The following is an 18,973-nucleotide window of genomic DNA, read 5'->3' on the forward strand; positions in this document are numbered from 1 at the left end:
ATGGTGTTGAAACAGGAGAAAGGGAGAGGAAAGGGAAGAAATTGAAAAGGTTGAAACACCCTTTGCCTTCTCAGTAGGATTTCCAAGTCAAAGAATTTAGGTTTAATGGGGCTGAACCTGTGGAGCAGCATCTGGATATCAGGTCTTCATCCTCCTCCTTAGGCTCTTGTCTTCTCTGTGCCCTCCTGGGAGCTGATGGGGGTTACTGGAGCCACCACAGAGGTTCTCTCTGGGGATGCAGAGGGAACATCCCAAACCCACCGGGGATGTCACGGCCGTCCATGCTGAGCAGGGTGCAGAGGAGTTGAGCCAGCATAATGGTGGCTGTGAAAATCTGCTGTTCGTGGGAGAGCTATTCTGAGCAAACTCAGGACCAAAAAGTGGGTTTTTCTAAGGACAAAAGTAAGTCTCTGGTGGTGTACTTGCCTGCAGTGATGAGCAGCAATACTAGCATCTAGCTAAATCATAATGTTCAGAGTGTAGCGATGCAAAAAAAACTCTTCTAGGCAGCTGAAAGCACCTAAGCAGAAATGCTGTAAAAATAATAGTCCCTGTCCTGCTGAAGATTTAGAAGCTTTGAACTGGTGGTAAAGGACAGGCCATGTTTTCAGGAACAACCACATGTGTGTCTTGGAAAGGAATCAAAGAACATCTCAAGACAGAAGGATCCCGTAAGGATCATGGAGTCCAACTCCCTGCTCTTTGCAGGACTGCCTAAAGCTAAACCATGTGACTAAGAAAGCTGTGCCGGCTGAAGCTGAGCATCCCAGAAAACAAGGTGAAGAACCCCTTGTTGGAGTGGTGGTCCTTCACAATGAAGTTCCTCAAGGATGGAGTGTCCATACGCATGAAAGTCCCAAATAAACAGTCAGCACTTGCCCCTCCTGCGGTTGCTGATGAGCAGGGTATCAGCCGAGGGGTTGGTTACAGGCAATTTCGAGACAGATCATTGTTTCTTTTGGTTTGATTGTCCGCAGCATCATTGAGAGTTATTACACTAAATTAATTCTCCAAACTGCGGGTCCCCAGAGGACAATATTGTCTCTGTGGTTTGTTCCTAAAAGAGCTCAACTGGGTGACTGCATTATTGCGGCTTAATGAATTACGGCATGTGAACTGGGTGGCGGTAATTGCCTGCATGTGCCACTGGCTGTGTGCGCAGAGTGCCTCATGCTGCAACCCCTCCACCTAGCTGGGAGACAACTTGCCCTATCTTATGGCTGCCATGCTGTTCTGCATCAGTGGAGAGGCAGGAGTTCTTCATTTGCAAATAGATGTGCTGGAGCTGGTCAGGAGATGGGTAAGAGCAGGAGGAGAGCTGTGCTGGGTCATACTAGACCACCTGGCTTGGTGACCAGCAATGAACACCAGGAAGAGTGTGAGAAGAACAGGGTATGCATGTAACGCTGCTTCTCAGTAGTGCTCTCCTCTTCTTAATGGTTGGACTTGATCTTAAGGTTCCTTTCCAACCAAAATGATTCTATGATTCTCCAGGAATGTACACTTTGAGGATCTGCAGGACCACATTTGCTCACCTTTGTGTCTGGCAGCTCCTGATGGATTTTCCTTTCATGACACTGGCAATGTGCTTTTTGAACCCTTGTAAACTCCTGGTACTCACATCTCCTATAGCATAGCTCTGCAGTCGAACTGTGGATTATGTGAAGCAATACCTCCTTCTGCTTGTTTTGAACCATCCTTCTTTTCACGTCATGAGGGTTAGTACTCACGTGGCTGTGTCTGCTCACTGAGCACTACCTTAGCTCTTTAGTTGTGTTCAGCGAAGTGGGACTCAGGATTTAAAACAGGTTTTGCTGTTCTGAAAGCAGGACCATCAACAGAAGCATTCAGCAGTGCCTGCTCTGGGATCATAGCATGATGGAATGGTTTGGGTGGGAAGGGACCTTTGATGGCCATCTAGTCTAACCCCCCTGCCGTGAGCAGGGACAGCTTCAACCAGAGCAGGTTGCTCAGAGCCCCGTCCAGCCTGGCCTGGGATGTTTCCAGGGATGGGGCATCTACCACCTCTCTGGGCAACCTGGGCCAGGGTTTCACCGCCCTCAAATTAAAAAAATTTTCTTCCTTATATCCAGTCTGAATCTCCCCTCTTTCAGTTTAAAGCCATCACCCTTTGTCCTATCACTTCAGGCCCTGCTAGAACGTTTGTCCCCACCTTTCTTCTAAGCCCTGTTTAAGTACTGAAAAGCCATGATACAGTCTCTATGGAGCCTTCTCTTCTCCAGGCTGAACAGCCCCAACTCTCTCAGCCTTTCCTCGTAGGAGACATGCTCCAGCTCTTGGGTCATTCTTGTGGCCCTCCACCCAGGGCACTTTGGTCAGCTTGGTTGTGTCAGTGTTGCTTTAGTATCTGATGATGTGTCATATTTATTTGTAACAAACCTGGCAGGATAGTCCTCATTGTGTGGGCAAGCGTAGGGTGCTGTTGGGCCAATCGGCTGTGGGAAGAGTTGTGGGGAAGCAATGCAAGAGCTGTCCCCAGGGAAAGCAGCGAGAAATGAAACAACGCTGCAGTGTTTTGTTGTCCATAAACCTCAAAGTGCATTTTTGGCAGAGGGCTGCTCTCAGCATCCCCCCTTTCCCTGTGAGGAAACCGAGGCAGAAAGGAGAGAAGGGGCTGTCATTGGACCTTCCCCCACTGCAGACCTTGCAGTGAACCCGTGGCCACCAGGTCCTTGCATGCGTGAACCCTGTCACCTGTGAGACTGTCCTTCAAAGCTGCTCTTTTAGTGTCCTGTAGTGCAAAACACCATCTACGTGATGCTATTTCAACTGGCCAGAATTGAGGGAAGGAAACATAGCAGCAGGTTCCTCTGCACTAGGAAACCGATCTGATATTGAAATGGCTTTCTCTTTGGTGGACTGTTTCCAGCACAGCTTCTCAGTACTGGAAATGGGTTTATCCATCTACCCGTTGTTTTCCAGCCCGAGTTCATGGAGGTGTTGTCAGCAGCTGGTTGCTGGAGGGAATATAAAGTGAAATAACTTGTTTCTTTTTCCTGCTTTCAGTCTTCAAATAGAATATGTCTTTGCTGGTGATGGCTTGAAATGAGCACTGAGGGGTTTATGCCACCAGGTTGCTCTCCAAAGTTATCTGGCAACTGAACTGGGAGGTAAGGGCAAGCAGAGGTTGATGCTTTTGCTGGGTAAAAAAGGCGTTTATGGCATCCCCTGTGACACGTGAGGCCTTTCCATGAGATCTGGCCTATTTGAAGAAGCTCGGCAGCACTGTTTGGATGGTGACTTCCAGTCTTTGGCCATGGCAAGTAGCCACCCTCTCTGCAGGGGGAGCATTTACCACCAGCTCCTTCTCCCTACCAGCCCAAGTTGGGGACGTTGGGGACCTGTGAGGGAGCAATGTGCTGAAGCTTTGCAGGGCCTCCTGGCATGATTAGTGCATGAAGAAGTTGCCAGCTTGAGTTGTTTGGGCTCTTGTTGCAGAAAAAACATTTCTGTCTGACCCCAGTTAGCAACTGATGTTTTCAAAATAAAGAAGTCAAGGCACTGGAAATACTTTCCATTCCCACTCTTGTCTCAGCCTAAAATATTAGTATTAAAAATATTGCATCTATTATATGCAGCTAATACCTTTGCTGGCACATAAATCGCCCAGGGATTTTTCATCTCCATATTTAAAAAAAAAGTTAACTACGCTCTATTTTTGGTGATTTAACTGTTTTGTTTCCATTTATTCCTACTAAAGCCGCAGCAGTCTGTCTCCAAGGGACCGTCTGTGGGAAAGCCAGTCTCTAGATTGCTTTGGAAGGTGCCAGGGTTATTAACAGGCATAGAATCATAGAAAGTTTTGGGTTGGAAGGGACCCCTAGAGGTCATGTAGTCCAACCCCCCCGCAGCGAGCAGGGACACTGCTAACTAGATCAGGTTGCTCAGAGCCCTGTCCAACCTGGTCTTGAATGTTTCCAGGGATGGGGCCTCCACTACCTCTCTGGGCAACCCGTTCGTGTTTCACCACCCTCATTGTAAAGAATTTCTTCCTTATATCCAGCCTAAACCTACCCTGTTTTAGTTTAAAACCATTACCCCTCGTCCTGTCACTGCTGTCTCTGCTAAAAAGATTGTCCCCATCTTTCCTATAGGCTCCCTTTAAGTACTGAAAGGCTGCAATCAGGTCTCCCCGCAGCCTTCTCTTCTCCAGGCTGAACAAGCCCAACTCTCTCAGCCTGTCCTCATAGGAGAGGTGCTCCAGCCCTCGGATCATTTTTATAGCCCTCCTTTGGACCCGCTCCAACAGTTCCATGTCCTTCTTGTGCTGAGGGCTCCAGAGCTGAACGCAGTACTCCAGGTGAGGTCTCACCAGAGCAGAGTAGAGGGGAAGAATCACCTCTCTCGACCTGCTGGCCACGCTTCTCTTGATGCAGCCCAGGACACGGTTGGCCCTCTGGGCTGCCAGCGCACATTGCCGGCTCATGTCCAGCCTTTCGTCTATCAGTACCCCCAAGTCCCTCCCAGCAGGGCTGCTCTCGATCCTTTCATCCCCCAGCCTGTACTGATAGCGGGGATTACCCTGACCCAGGTGTAGGACCTTGCACTTGGCCTTGTTGAACCTCATGAGGTTCACACAGGCCCACCTCTCCAGCTTGTCCAGGTCCCTCTGGATGGCATCCCGTCCTTCTTGCATGAAGGTGCTGAGTAGCTGCTCTTTCTCTGATAATGTCTTTATTTAGTGTGACAGCCTCCAGGGCATGAGTGGACAACAGGCTTCTTTATTTCATTTAAACCAACATTGCTCCATCCATTCCCAGTGTTGCGCAGATGCTGTGGATCATCCCAATTTTTCCCAATTAAAGCCGGGGCTGCTGGAGTCTATGATATAAGCTCTTTTATTGCAATGTAGTGAAAGATGAATCTATATTCATTCAAGTCACATTCTTGCCAGTAGTCCAGGGTCCGTGTGTGTGTGTGCTCAGCAGATTTCTGGGAAACTTTGTGTACCATGGCAGTGTCTTTCAAGTTTAAACTATTTCAACTAAACTGGATTCGGTTCCTTGTCACTGTATTTTCCTATGGTGTTCATGTAATTTTTTGCAATCGTGTTTACAGCATGCTAAGAATCCAAAAACATAATTCCAAGTAACATAGTTTATGAAGAGAACCATTTCCAAGCAATTTCTACATGAAATCACTGCAGTGACTTCTACACCAGTCTGGGCAGTCAGCCTTGAAGTCCAGGGGGTGTCTTCCTAGCTGGTTGCCCGCTCTGTGCAACAAGGGCCTCCATCTGGAGGTCCCTAATGATTTGTGGGAGATCCAGCAAAGCATTTAGAGCTGTTTTGGAGCTATCTTGCATGCCATCTGTACTTGGGATGTCTTTCCCAAGCTGGTGTTGCAAAACAGCTACTTAAATTCCTTCTGAAGATTCGTTTCCATGAAGCTTAGAAGAAAATAGCTGACGAGCAGCCTGTGCGGCCAAGCATTGCAGCATGTGAGGACTTTCGTTAGCCTTCAGCGGCATGCAAGTTTGTTCTTCAATGCTTTGCTGAGTCTGCTCCAATGGACTTTGTGCCATGTCCTTTCAGCCCAGCAGCACTGTCTCTGCTCCTGCAGCACAGCCTGCTGACTGGGTGCTCATCTGGTGGGGCCTGTGAGTGGGGTGTCCATCACCGTGGTGGGAGAAGTAGTGGACACCAATGGTGTGAAGGGATGCTGCAGGAAGGCACAGGGAGAAATAGAGTCTGTTTCCATGTTTGGAAAGGCCAAATCAGTCAGCATCCCATAGCAGGAGATAGTGCATTGTATGATGAACTGTGCTTTATGTCAGTCCTACACCTGTTTTTGGATGTGTTATTGTGTGATCACCTCGGGTGTCTCTGTGCAAAGCCCTTCAATCATAGAATAATAGAATGCTTTGGGTTGTAAGGGACCTTTAGAGGTCCTCTAGTCCAACCCCACTGCAGTGAGTAGGGACATCTTCAACCAGATGAGGTTGCTCAGAGCCCCATCCAACCTGGGCTGAGATGTTCCCAGGGATGGGGCATCGACCACCTCTAGGCAACCTGTGCTAGTGTTTCACCACCCTCATCATAAAAATCAGTGCTACCCTGGTAGTTTACAGGGAGTTTAATTACGTTGTAAAGGCCAGATGAAATAATCTCTAGCAAAGGAAGACAAGTCTCATGTCCAGGCCCAAGGGATGGTTGTCTGCAGCAGCTGTACCCCAAGACAAAGATGATGGCAAGAAGAGTTGTTCCTAGGTAGGAGACTCATCTGAAGGTTTCATAATGCTTTTCCCAGCAGCCAGATGCTGTGAGCCTCATCAAAAACATCTCTATCCTCATAGCATTTTGTTGGCTGTGCTTGTCTTCTAGAGTTCATTGTATGTTTTCAAGGATGCTCACATGTAAGACCTAAAGCACACATTACATATCAACTGCTCAAAGGTGATTTTAGATCATGATCACCGCCATTTTGAGAGGTGGATTTTCTGTGCTTCCAAAATGCCTTGTCTGTCCAGATGCGTGGGCTGGGTCTAGTGATCAGGATAGACTTCAGTCCTGGTGACAGAAAGGCATAAAAGAAGTGTGAATAATTTCATTTTTGTTTTCAGGGGTGAACATGACATCTTGTTCCCTTCTCATCCGAGAAAAATGCAAACAAAAATGGAGCCAGGCAAAACCAGTTTGAGAGAGAAAGCCAAAGGGAAAACACACAGAAGTCTTATGTTCTTCATCCTTGGAGCTGGTGGTTGTTGCTTTCTGTGGGGTCTTGAGGTTTTTGATTAAATTCTGTGGAGCTGTCAAGCGTATTTGTGTGTTTGCCACTCTCAATCATAGCGAGGATAGAAAATGGCCGTAGCTGGACTGTGATGCTCCCCGCACCAAAGCAGTGCTCTGTTGTTATTATACACACGCATAAACCATCAGAGTGCCTTCAATGGAGGCAGGCTTGGTGAAGAATAATTTTGGGGGAAGTCAGACCTCTGGAACAGAAGTTCCTCCTCATTATATTGATAGCAATATTCCCATTGACCTCCCAGGGCAAAATTAGACCTCCAGGATCAGTTTTAAATGCTGTAAAATTGCACCAGCTCCATACTGGGATCCTTCAGGCCTTCCAGTGTGGACCTCGATGTCCCTTAGGTGTCCAAAGCAAGTGCTGATGGTAAATCCCTCCAGCAGCGCCTGCTCAGGGGTGCCAGCCCAACTTTTTGGGGAGCTGCATGTCCTACTTATGAGACCCAAGACTGCCACATAATCTGCATGGCTGATGGAGCGAGAGGGGGGATGTGATGGTGGGATGCAAAGGAACTGGCAGGGTTGGTGGGGTACCTCTCTCCAAGCCGTGCTGGTTGGCGACTGTGTCCCTGGCCAGGGATGGTTTTGTTGCCAGGTTTTGCGGTGTGTGAAGTGCTTGGTTCAGAAAGTCTGAGCCTGGAGATGTTGGTTTGTTCAGGGGGTGTTTTGGGGGACTCTGCTTCTTCCTGCCCTTTCCCTTCTCAGGGCAGCTCGCTAGTACAGTGGTGAAGAACCCAGTTGCTGTCAGTCTCGGAATTTAACTCTTTTAGTGGTGTCTCAAAGAGTTTTGTTTAATTTCCCTCCCTCAATGGAAAATTACTGTGGGATTTTCAAAAAGAAGGTGGGATGGATGAGTGGTCGGTGAGGTGGATTGAGAACTGGCTGAATGGCAGAGCTCAGAGGGTTGTCATCAGCGGCGCTGAGTCTAGTTGGAGGCCTGTAAATAGTGGTGTCCCCCAGGGGTCAGTACTGGGCCCAGCCTTGTTTAACTTCTTCATCAAAGACCTGGATGAAGAGTTAGAATGTACCCTCAGCAAGTTTGCTGATGACACCTTACTGGGAGGAGTGGTAGATATACACCAGAAGGCTGTGCTGCCATTCAGCGTGACCTGGATAGGCTGGAAAGCTGGGCAGAGAGGAACCTGATGAGGTTCAAAAAAGGCAAATGCAGGGTCCTGCACCTGGGGAGGAACAACCCCATGCATCAGTACAGGCTTGGGGTGGACCTGCTGGAGAGCAGCTCTGCGGAGAGGGACCTGGATGTGCTGGTGGACGACAGGTTGACCATGAGCCAGCAGTGTGCCCTGGCTGCCAAGAAGGCCAATGGGATTCTGGGGTGCATTAGGAGGAGTGTGGCCAGCAGGTCAAGGGAGGTTCTCCTTCCCCTCTACACTGCCCTGGTGAAACCTCATCTGGAGTACTGTGTCCAGTGCTGGGCTCCCCAGTTCAAGAAAGATGAAGAGCTGCTGGAGAGAGTCCAGCGGAGGGCTACAAGGATGATGAGGGGACTGGAGCATCTCTCCTACGAGGAGAGGCTGAGGGAGCTGGGCTTGTTCAGCCTGAAGAAGAGAAGGCTGTGAGGGAACCTAATAAATGCTTATAAATATCTGAAGGGTGGGTTTCAGGAGGATGGGGCCAAGCTCTTTTCAGTGGTGCCCAGTGACAGGACAAGGGGCAATGGGCACAAACTGAGGCACAGGAAGTTCTGTCTGAACATGAGGAAGAACTTCTTCCCTCTGAGGGTGACGAAGCCCTGGCCCAGGCTGCCCAGGGAGGTTGTGGAGTCTCCTTCTCTGGAGATATTCAAGACCCGTCTGGACAAGGTCCTGTGCAGCCTGCTGTGGGTGACCCTGCTTCAGCAGGGGGGTTGGACGAGATGACCCACAGAGGTCCCTTCCAACCCCTACCATTCTGTGATTCTGTCATTCTGTGGATGGAGGTGGCCCTTTGTCCCATAGAGCCAGCCTCACCATCCTCCGTTCGCAGGTACAGTTGCTGTGTGCCTTGGGGATGCTCTGCTCTTCTAACGTTGGGGTATGCCATGGATAAGTGGGATCTGGGATCCTCATTGGAATGAACAGTCCCACAGTGCCAATTTCTGCAGCAGATCTTAATCTATGCCTTATAATGGCAATTGGTAATTAATTGCAGGCATGGTAATAGCAAAGCTGATTATGAGATGCTCCCAAGACTTAGCATCATATGCCTGGGCCTGGCACAGAGATGAGATCCTGCCTGGGCAGAAGAAAGAGTAGAGAGAAGTTTTCTGTCCATGAAATGCACTGAGGAATGTTTTCATTCACCAGGAGGATGAAGGGGAAGTAGAAGGTTTGACCTTGGCCATGGCACCGTTCTTCATTCTCAACTTCTTGGCCAAGTGGTTGCAAGTCTATGTTGGTTGTTAATTGGTGGGTGGCCCTGACCATGCCCGAAAGCAGGATAAATTATAGAATTGTTGAATACTTTGGGTTGGAAAGGACCTTTAGAGGTCAATCTAGTCCAAACCCCCTGCAGTGAGCAGGGACATCTTCAGCAAAGCAGGTTGGTCAGAGCCCCGTTCAACCTGACCTTGAATGTTTCCAGGGATGGGGCCTCCACTGTCTCTCTGGGCATCCTCTGTCAGGATTTCACCACCCTCATTGTTAAAAAAAAAAAAAAAAAATCATCCTTCCCCTAGAAGGAGCTTCGCATGCCTAGGAGGGCTTGTCCCATGGGAGGGACAAGCTACCTGGGATTGAGGACAAGCATGGTGTCCAGGCAGATTCTCCAAAAGCAAGAGCCAGGATGTCCAGAGCACCCCATCCCTGATCCCACAGATGGGATCTCGGTGTGTTTGCCCATATGGGATGCTCTGCAGCGTGGGGTAGATGTCTCGCTGGAGATGTGGCTCCTCACCTCTCGGTATTTGCAGGAATTGCCTAACCAAATCTCCATGCAACTGCCAGGAGAATATAACCCCGCGTTGTCCTCTGGCTCTCCACATGCCAGACAAATGGTGGGGGCTCTTAGAGAACTTGTCTCACTCAGGGGGATGTGAGCAGGGCTGACGGGATGGAGCAACTGTGTTTTAGACCACAGCTGTACATGTGTCTGGAGTTATTTTCCCCAGCCTTGTGCCTTCCAGCCCCTTTGCTTGGGAGCAAGCGATGTAGTAAAAACTTGCAGGAATCCTGTATTTCTGAGCACGTAGACTGATAATCACCGAGACAGCTGAAGCCTTAGATTTGTTTGCATAGGTTCCTCTGACAGAGCAGACATTTGTCAGATCTAAATTCTGTTGAAAGGTACCTCAGTTAATTAATTAAATAAAAAAAAAAATTGGTGGAGAAATGATAGCAGAAGCCATGCCATTCTATTTCCAGCTTGGCAGCACTGACTGTCTAAACTTGGCTTTTAGAACTTCTGCAGTTACTTGGTGACTCTGAATGTCTCTTTATTTCCATGTTGACTGATCCCCAGTCCCACTGAAGTGAAGGGGAGTTTTGAGCTGAATCAGAATTTGGTCTTTGAAATTGAAATCATGGAATGGTCAGGGTTGGAAGGGACCTTAAAGATCATATGGTTCCAACCCCCCTGCCATCAGCAGGGACATCTTCCACCAGACCAGGGTGCTCAGAGCTCCATCCAACCTGGCCTTGAACACTGCCAGGGAGGGGGCAGCCACAGCTTCTCTGGGCAACCTGTACCAGGGTTTCACCACCCTCATGGGGAAGAATTTCTTCCTAATATCTAATCTAAATCTGCCCTCTTTTAGTTTAGAGCCATTCCCCCTTGTCCTATCACTACACACCCTTGTGAAAAGCCCCTCTCCATCCTTCCTGTAGGCCCCTTCAGGCACTGGCAGCTGCTCTAAGGTCACCCCGGAGCCTTCTCTTCTCCAGGCTGAACAGCCCCAGCTCCCTCAGCCTGTCCTCGTAGGAGAGGTGCTCCAGCCCTCGGATCATCTTTGTGGCCCTCCTCTGGACCCGCTCCAACACATCCATGCCCTTCTGTTGGGGGCTCCAGAGCTGGACGCAGGACTCCAGGTGGGGTCTCACGAGAGCGGAGTAAAGGGGCAGAATGCAGGCAAATGATAAGAGACTGGTATGCTCTCCAGATACTTCCCCCCCCCCCCCCCCCCCCCCCCTTCTTGTAGCTGAAGTAGGATCCCCCACAAGGTGCTGTGTCCTTACAGCAAAGGGTGAGCCAAGAGGGACAGAAGAAGGATTTCCCAGTAGCTGCCGCATTTTTCTGGGGTGAATTCTTCCTTTTCTTGGAGATCTTGCCGTGTGATTCAAGCTTCAGCTGTTCCTCCCTTCAGCGTCGCAAGCCTGAAACCCCAGGCTGGGAAGTGCCTTCGTGTTCCTACATGGTCTGGTTGCCTAAGCTTGGAGGTCACCCCAGGCCACCATCTCTGTTCTCCTGCCCTCAGGCAAGCATGAGGTTGTTTCCATCAACTCAACCTGCAGCGGGTATGTGGGGTAGGGTGCCCTGGTCCCCATCTTGCCCATTCCTGTGGCTCTCTGTGTCCCCAGGATCTTGGGCACACCTGAGAGCAAGGATGGGACATCCCAACCTCCCCAGCTTTGTGATGCTGTGCTGTCAAAAATCTTTGAAGATCTGGGCCCCGCTCTCCCTGCTTTGGCTCTTTTTCGCTGCAGAGTCCTATTTCTTCTGGATTTTTTTCTTCGCTGGGGTGTTGAGAAGATAAGAACCACAACAAGTCCTTGCCTGAATGCTGGATGATCATCTAGACCCCAGCCTGCTGCCAAGTCACAGCCGTTGCTTCTTGTTTGCCATTCTCCTTCCTTTGCCTCTTATTTCCTGCAAGTTGGTGGTGGTGGTTCCCCCCCCCCCCCCCCCAACTTGTTTAACTCTGGTGTTTTCCATCCTGTGGTCAGTGACTGCAGAGCTTGGCATTGCGTTGGCTCAGCCCCTTGCTGTGGGGATATTGCCTTTTAGCCGTGCTGTACGGGGACGGAGCTGCCTGTCCTCTCCCTCTCCTGTTGCAAAAGCCCCAAACCGATCAATCTTACACATTCCATGGTGGCTGAAGTGGGGCTTTTTGAATCTGAAGCCTTTTTTTCTTTTGCAGCCCTTAAGCAGAAACGGTTTGGTTTAGAATATCATGATGTCCCTGCATGCATTTCTCACAGGAATTTACAGTGGAGGTTGGTTCCCAGCTCGTTTCCAGGCATCTTGCCTTCCCGCTGCTCAAATTAAAGCTCTGTCTGTGTGCAACTTTAATTTCTGTGCAACATTTGCAACTTAAATACAGTAGCAGCCTGCCTGGCTAATAACCCAAGGCTGAAAGTGCACCCAAACAGTTAAACTCAGATATTTGAGAGGAGAGCGAAACCACAGAAAGCAAATGCTGAATTCTACCAGCAAAACTCTTGCACGCTCAAGCATGCGGGGACTTAATCCTAGATAAGGGTTTTAACTAACTTTTATTTTGACACTCCCCTTTTAATAAGTGTCGCTTTTTACAGAGCGGTTTATGCGATTGCGTTACTGAGAGGAAACAAAGAAATGCCAGGAAAACTTGATGTGGAGAATCTGTACTCATAAAATGCTTGTAAGCTCCAGCAAACAGGAAAGCTTCCCCCATCTCCTATTTCTCTTTTAATTCTCTGCCATTCAGCTTGCAAAAAAAAAAAAAAAAAAAAAAAAACACGGATCTGGTGGTCTGAGACTAAACACCAACTCCCTCCACTGCCACCATGAACGAGCCTCTTCGTCCTGTGTTCACCAAACATGAGCCCTTGCTCTTTAAGGTGAAGAGCCAGTTGGCTGCAGAAAATAGGTTTTAACTCCTGGGGGTGCCAAGGAATACAAATCAGATGGGCAGAGAGCTTTGGCAGCAGGGTTGGGGACTGTTTAGCCACAGTCCATTGAAATGTATTTATGAATGGCCGCTTCCTTCGTCCGAATGTATTTAGCTGAGCAGTGCAGATGATGAAAATAAAATTAATTGCTATGCAAGGGGTTTAAAATAAATGCTGGTATTTATCTGAGCAGAGTTGGGGTTTGGGGTAAGGGATGAGGCTGAGCAGAGGGATTATAATGGCTACACAACCAGTACAGATGCAGACTGGTGTGGTCAGCGCAGTGCTCACGGTTGTTTCCTTGTTTCAGGGGACAATGCTGGGGAGATGGCCTTTGGAAGCCTCCAGTGCTGCTCCCAGCAGCCTTGTAAGGAGCTGAGCGTTAAAGCATCCCGCGTGCTCTCAGAGCCAATACTGAGTGTTAAAAAGGCAGCAAGCAGGCAGGGAGCTGCTGCCGTGCTTAGTGCTAACCCTGCGCCGTCCTGGGTGAAGGCAGCCAACACCAGGCCCATCTCCATCTGTTCTGGTTTCGGCTGCCGCTGGCAACAAAAGTGCCACGCGGCCACCCCTCCCCCCGCCAGCGTGCAGAGGAGAATGGAAAGAAACAGGCAGAAACTGGTGGGTCGGGATAAGGGCAGTTTAACAGAACAGCAAACAGAGGGAAACAGGAACGACGACGATACAGATAAGGGGAATACACAGAACAAACCGCACGACCCCACAGAGGCGTTCTTCTGGACAGGACCGGCGCCGTGTGCTCGCGAGCTGCGAGAGAGTTCCTGCTCCCCCACTGCCCCCCACTGGAACCCAGCATGATGGCACATGGTATGGAATACCCGGCTCTGTTTGGCCAGGTGGGGTCAGCCTGCCCGGCTGTGTCCCTTCCTGGATTCTGGTGAAAATTAACCCTGTCCTGGCCAAACCCAGGACGCCATCTTAACTGCATCCTCGGAGATGGTGTTCCAGCTCTGCCTTCTCTGCTTAGGAGGGCCATGCTGCAGCCCATGTGGAAATCTGAAATATCTGAGGCTGCCAAAGCCTGCCTTTCTTTTGACCATTGCTTTTCTGGGGACCTACCATCTTGGTCACCAGTTACGGCCCGCACATGGCTCGCCCCTTCTGAGCCATTGCAGTCTCTCAAGCAAACCATTTGTAGGCAATGCCTGCTCTTTGTGCCTGTTGGATTTCCATGTTATCTGCTTGGAGATGTATTCACCCAGCCTCCTATCCCAAGGTGCTGGTACTGGCTCCCTGTGCTGCTGGAGCCACGCGTTGTCCTTAGCTTCTTCATCCATCTGTGTGTCCTCTCCCAGTATAGCAATGATGAAGGACAAGCATAAAGAAGGACCAAACAAAACCATTTGGTGTGGGCACCTCTTTTACTTGGAAATGTGCTTTTTAGCTTTTTTTTTTTTGCTTTCTTGGAAATTCCTGATATGCTTAAAATGATGCAAACCGATGTCATGTAGGTACAGCAGAGGTGGTAAGCAAGAGGAGCAAGCAATGCTGCAGGGCAGGTGTATCGGGAGCTCCTTAGGTCTTCAGAAAAAAACATTTCCTGACTTTTCTTGCCTGACTGACTTCCTCCTGTTGAGCTGGGACTAACCAGGTCTTCCCTGGTCTAGTATGGAAGCAACACAGAAACCTGGGAGAGATTTTCCTGGGAACCAAAGACATGTTGTCTAACTGTTCATGAAAACTTTCAGCTGAAATATGTCTATTATTGAAAGAGATTTAGAGGTGTGGGGTGGTACTAGGTTGTGTTAAATGCCAAGAAATTGGCTCCCCTTTTGTGGTAGGGAGACCTACAGAGCCCACCCACCAAGGGCTGAGGATGCGTTGACCAAACAAGACCATGGAGGAAAGGTGGTACTAACATCTTCCTTTGACTTTCCAGGAGACAGCAGAGACTTCCCGGTGGGAACAAGCCTCAGCAGCACGCAGATCATCAGCAAGGTGGCACCAAACACAACAGAGACCACCAGAAACTCTACCAAGGAGGCCAGGCCCCTCACTCCTCAGGCAGGATGGGCCACCACGGCTATAGCCAGAACCGGAGATGGCACCACAACCAGAAGCACTCGCCCAACGACAAAGAAACACACAGAAACGCCAAAGAGACTGAGAATTTGAAAATTGAGGACACCTCTGTCTGCACGGTATATATTCCTGTGGAGACGCACCGAGGCCCGGAGGCTGTGGACAAGCAGTCTCAGCAGTACATCCAGGAGTCGGAGATCAAGTGGAAAGACAGTATTCACGAGCGCATTGGGGAAAGACCCAAGATCAATTTGCTTCAGTCTTCAAAAGACAGGCTGCGGAGGAGACTAAAAGAAAAGGTATTTCTTAGGGAAATGTTGAGTTTCTCTTTTTTCCAGGAGTCTGGCTGTTGGCCATTCTCCATACAAAGGGTGGGGTGGGCTCAAGGGACCTTTCCATGAATGCACCCAACTTGTCTTAAACTCACAGTGTCAGCACTGCTCTTGAAGTGTCTTTGCACTGCTTCAGGAGGCCTTTTATTGATACAGTGCTAAGGCTCTTAGCTTGACTTCTTGGTTGAGGTCCTAAGTTTTGACTTTTGAGTGCAGAATAGTTGGAGTCAGCTACTTAAAAGTTGATACCCGTTTATCTCGGCAATGAATTGAAACGCCCTTATCTTCCCCCCTTCCTCCCAACAATAACAAAACTATTGCATGCAAGTGATGGAGGAGAAATCCTTTTTGGAAACAATCTTCATCTCCAAATTCCTCAGAAATCTGAGGCTGATATCTTCGTTTTCCCCCTGTGAAACTCAGATTCTTTCTCTTGAGATTCTTTTGTCAGACTGGAAAACGCATCCATGGGGGTACCTCCAATGAGATTTCCAAAATGTGTAGAAAAAAATAACCTGAATATATACAATTCCACGGGAGTGCGTGTTGGAAATGTATACCTTTGAATGCATGTGCATTTACTATTTATGTATGTGGCATGAAGGGGGAGGAAGAGATTTTGGTAGTTATTTTTATATTCTTTAAAGCAATGGGAGTATAGCAGAGACTTTCGGAGTATTGTTTTAATGCTCTCCCTGCAAATTTATAGTCTTATAAGACTTCACATAAGCACCCGCTTTTGGGTGGGTGTAGTCAACGCAACCGGTCTCCTGATGGAAGTTTTGGACAACTCCAGCTGCCAGTTGGCAGTGGGGTTGTCTGAAAAATTGCTACAGGTTTGTATTGTATAGCACATTTGAAGATTGAGCTAGAGGAGGAGAAGGGAGCAGACCATAGCAAGCAGCACGCATGCCTTATGCTGGGGGAAAGGAACAAATGCATCATTAAATGATGAAAAGTGGCGATAAAGTCTGTGGTAAAGACATGAAGAAAGAAGTGTAACAGTCAAGAGATGGAAAAGTTCAGAGTTTTTTCTAACGCTGGGATCATGTGACATTTTTTATCTCAATTTAGGTCATTAAATATATATTAAATATAAATATATATTTAAAAGTAGACATTTTTTGTAGGACTTATCTGAGCATTTTGCAAACATCAGTGTGCTTTCAAAATAGAGGCAAAAAAATGTCCATTATCACCATGTTGCAGACACTCCTGGAAGGCAGTCAGGGGTGATCAGACCTTGGCACCCTAGCTCGGGGCCTTAGAGCACGTCTTCTCCCTGAGCCAAGGGGGAGGACTTTGTGATTGAGTGCTGTGGGAAATGGAGAAAGAGAATGTTTCTGGAGCGGGACTCATTCTGCTTGTGGTTTTCAATGCTGAAATAAGACTATTGTGCCTGTAAAAGATGCTTTGATTTTTCTATGTCTGTTTATATGCCTCCCCAATCCCCTTCCTCCTTTGCTGTTTTGTGGAAGGACAAGGGCTGATATGTCTGTTTTTTCCTTGTGTAACAGATGCCTTGTCTTTCCCTTTTCACGGACCAGGACGAAGTCACAGTGGAAACCACTAATCCTGAAAAGAACAAAATGGACAAATTAATTGAAATCCTCAACAGCATGAGGAACAACAGCAGCGACGTTGACTCCAAGCTCACCAGCTTCATGGAGGAAGCCCAGAACTCTACCAACTCTGAGGAAATGCTGGGGGAGATAGTCAAGACCATCTACCAGAAAGCAGTGACGGACCGCAGCTTTGCTTCCACAGCAGCAAAGCTCTGTGACAAAATGGCCCTCTTCATGGTGGAAGGAACCAAATTCCGAAGTCTGCTCCTCAACATGTTGCAGGTAATGAGATAAAATTATGAGCTGTATGTGGAAATATGGTTATCTCACGCCAGGGCCATCTGCGCAATGAGTGGGTTGCTTGTGGCAGCATCCCCGTGGCGTGAAGAGAAGTGAACTTGGAGGATCTTCCAGTGGAGTATCTTTGTGGCTTTTTTTGGCCAAAGTCACAGAATCGCAGAATGGTAGGGGTTGGAAGGGACCTCTGTGGGTCATCTAGTCCAACCCCCTGCCGAAGCAGGGTCACCTACAGCAGGCTGCACAGGACCTTGTCCAGGCGGGTCTTGAATATCTCCAGAGAAGGAGACTCCACAACCTCCCTGGGCAGCCTGTTCCAGGGCTCCGTCACCCTCGGAGGGAAGAAGTTCTTCCTCGTGTTCAGCTGGAACTTCCTCTGCTTCAGTTTGTGCCCTTTGCCCCTTGTCCTGTCACTGGGCACCACTGAAAAGAGTCTGGCCCCGTCCTCCTGACACCCACCCTGCAGATATTTGTAGGCATTTATAAGGTCCCCTCTCAGCCTTCTCTTCTTCAGGCTGAACAAGCCCAGCTCCCTCAGACTTTCCTCGTAGGAGAGATGCTCCAGTCCCCTCCTCATCCTTGTAGCCCTCCGCTGGACTCTCTCCAGCAGCTCCTCATCTTTCTTGAAGTGAGGAGCCCAGCACTGGACAGAGTACTCCAGATGGGGCCTCACTAGGGCAGTGTAGAGGGGAAGGAGAACCTCCCTCGACCTGCTGGCCACACTCTTCTTGATGCACCCCAGGATCCCATTGGCCTTCTTGGCAGCCAGGGCACACTGCTGGCTCATGGTCAACCTGTTGTCCACCAGGACACCCAGGTCCCTCTCCACAGAGCTGCTCTCCAGCAGGTCATCCCCAGCCTGTACTGGTGCATGGGGTTGTTCCTCCCCAGGTGGAGGACCCTGCCCTTGCCCTTTTTGAATTTCATCAGGTTCCTCTCTGCCCAACTCTCCAGCCTGTCCAGGTCACGCTGAATGGCAGCACAGCCTTCTGGTGTATCTACCACTCCTCCCAGTTAATCTAAGTCCATCTTGGCACCAGAGATACCAAGTTAAGTTGTAGTCCCTGAGCAGTCTGGTTGCATCACCTGGCTGAAGGGATCATTCCTGGTTTCTGTATGCAACTCAGAAGTAATTTGTGTATTTGCTAATTTTTCTGAGTGATTTGTTTATTGGTGTACACAGCACTGGTTGATTGTTCTGCTCCAAAACCATCAGCGACAGCAAAGTTACGGGGGAGCAAAAAGCAGTGGCTCTGATAACTGGTCTATGAGAATGGTGGATGATGGGCAAACAGGACTGTCCTCACCTGCCCGCGGTCTGCTGGGGTAGCATGTTTTGCTGTAGTGCCGCTGTCAAAGAGGGGAGTTACTTTTCTGAGGGGGGTGTCACACAGAGCTCCATCTTTCTGCCTCTCTGGAGACAGGATGTGTAGAGCTGAAACCATGAATTGCCATCCTTAATTTAATATGGGTTTCCATTTGGCCGTTCCTTCACACATGCGTGTCATCTGCGGCATGTACAAAGCTCTCGTTTCATTTCTCTGTTCTCCACACGTTTGGTGCCCAGCATCGCTCCAGTTTGACACATCTTCTCGCCCTTCTTACTCTTGTTGTAGATCATGCCTTGGATGCTGTGCCTGGCTGCCTGTACCTTGTGCGGGCTGAGCTGGCGTTGGGGCAACACGGGAAGCAGGGGAAAAAAAGGAGCAAAATAAAATAATGAAAATTAATATTTAATGTAACCGAAGATGGTTCTGCAAAGTCACTGGACCAGTTTTGCTTCTCTCATTGCTCTGGGTGCGTATCAAACCCAGCATCTTTCCCTGCACCTGCTCCTTTTCCGTTCTCCCCCCTCAAAGCCCATGGGCAGCACCTACATCTCCCCATCACATGTACCAAGCAGTGATTTTTTTTTTTTTTCCCAATCAATTTATTTCCAAAGCGATTATAAAGCAAGAGGGGATAAATTGCAGTCAGCAGCAGTCCCAGATTTAGCAGCAAGGGGCTGAGAGGGGGCTCTAAATCCTCTGCGCATCCTGCTCTTCCCATGCCAGCTCACTCTTGTGTCTTCCCCTGTTTGGCTGAGTGATGCGAAGAAATCCAAAATAAAGTCCAGGAGTGATGGCCTGGGAGCAGCAGGCTGTTAGCCAAAAATTGAGGAT

At 49.0% G+C, this 18,973-nt stretch overlaps 1 protein-coding gene across 7 annotated transcripts in view; it reads left to right on the plus strand.

Moving 5' to 3' along the window:
- Positions 1-18,973, plus strand: part of LOC104335576 (CBP80/20-dependent translation initiation factor) — a 176,053-nt gene that overhangs the window by 112,277 nt on the left and 44,803 nt on the right. For 6 of the 7 annotated variants that reach the window (XM_075446638.1, XM_075446643.1, XM_075446637.1 and 3 more), the window contains 2 exons: positions 14,475-14,916; positions 16,467-16,796. In XM_075446638.1, coding sequence (XP_075302753.1) covers positions 14,475-14,916; positions 16,467-16,796 — 772 coding nt within the window. The remainder of the gene's footprint in view (positions 1-14,474; positions 14,917-16,466; positions 16,797-18,973) is intronic. The other variant, XM_075446639.1, reaches the window with a different exon arrangement.

The sequence above is a fragment of the Opisthocomus hoazin genome, chromosome W (genome assembly GCF_030867145.1).
Source record: "Opisthocomus hoazin isolate bOpiHoa1 chromosome W, bOpiHoa1.hap1, whole genome shotgun sequence".
In the NCBI taxonomy this organism is placed as follows: domain Eukaryota; kingdom Metazoa; phylum Chordata; class Aves; order Opisthocomiformes; family Opisthocomidae; genus Opisthocomus; species Opisthocomus hoazin.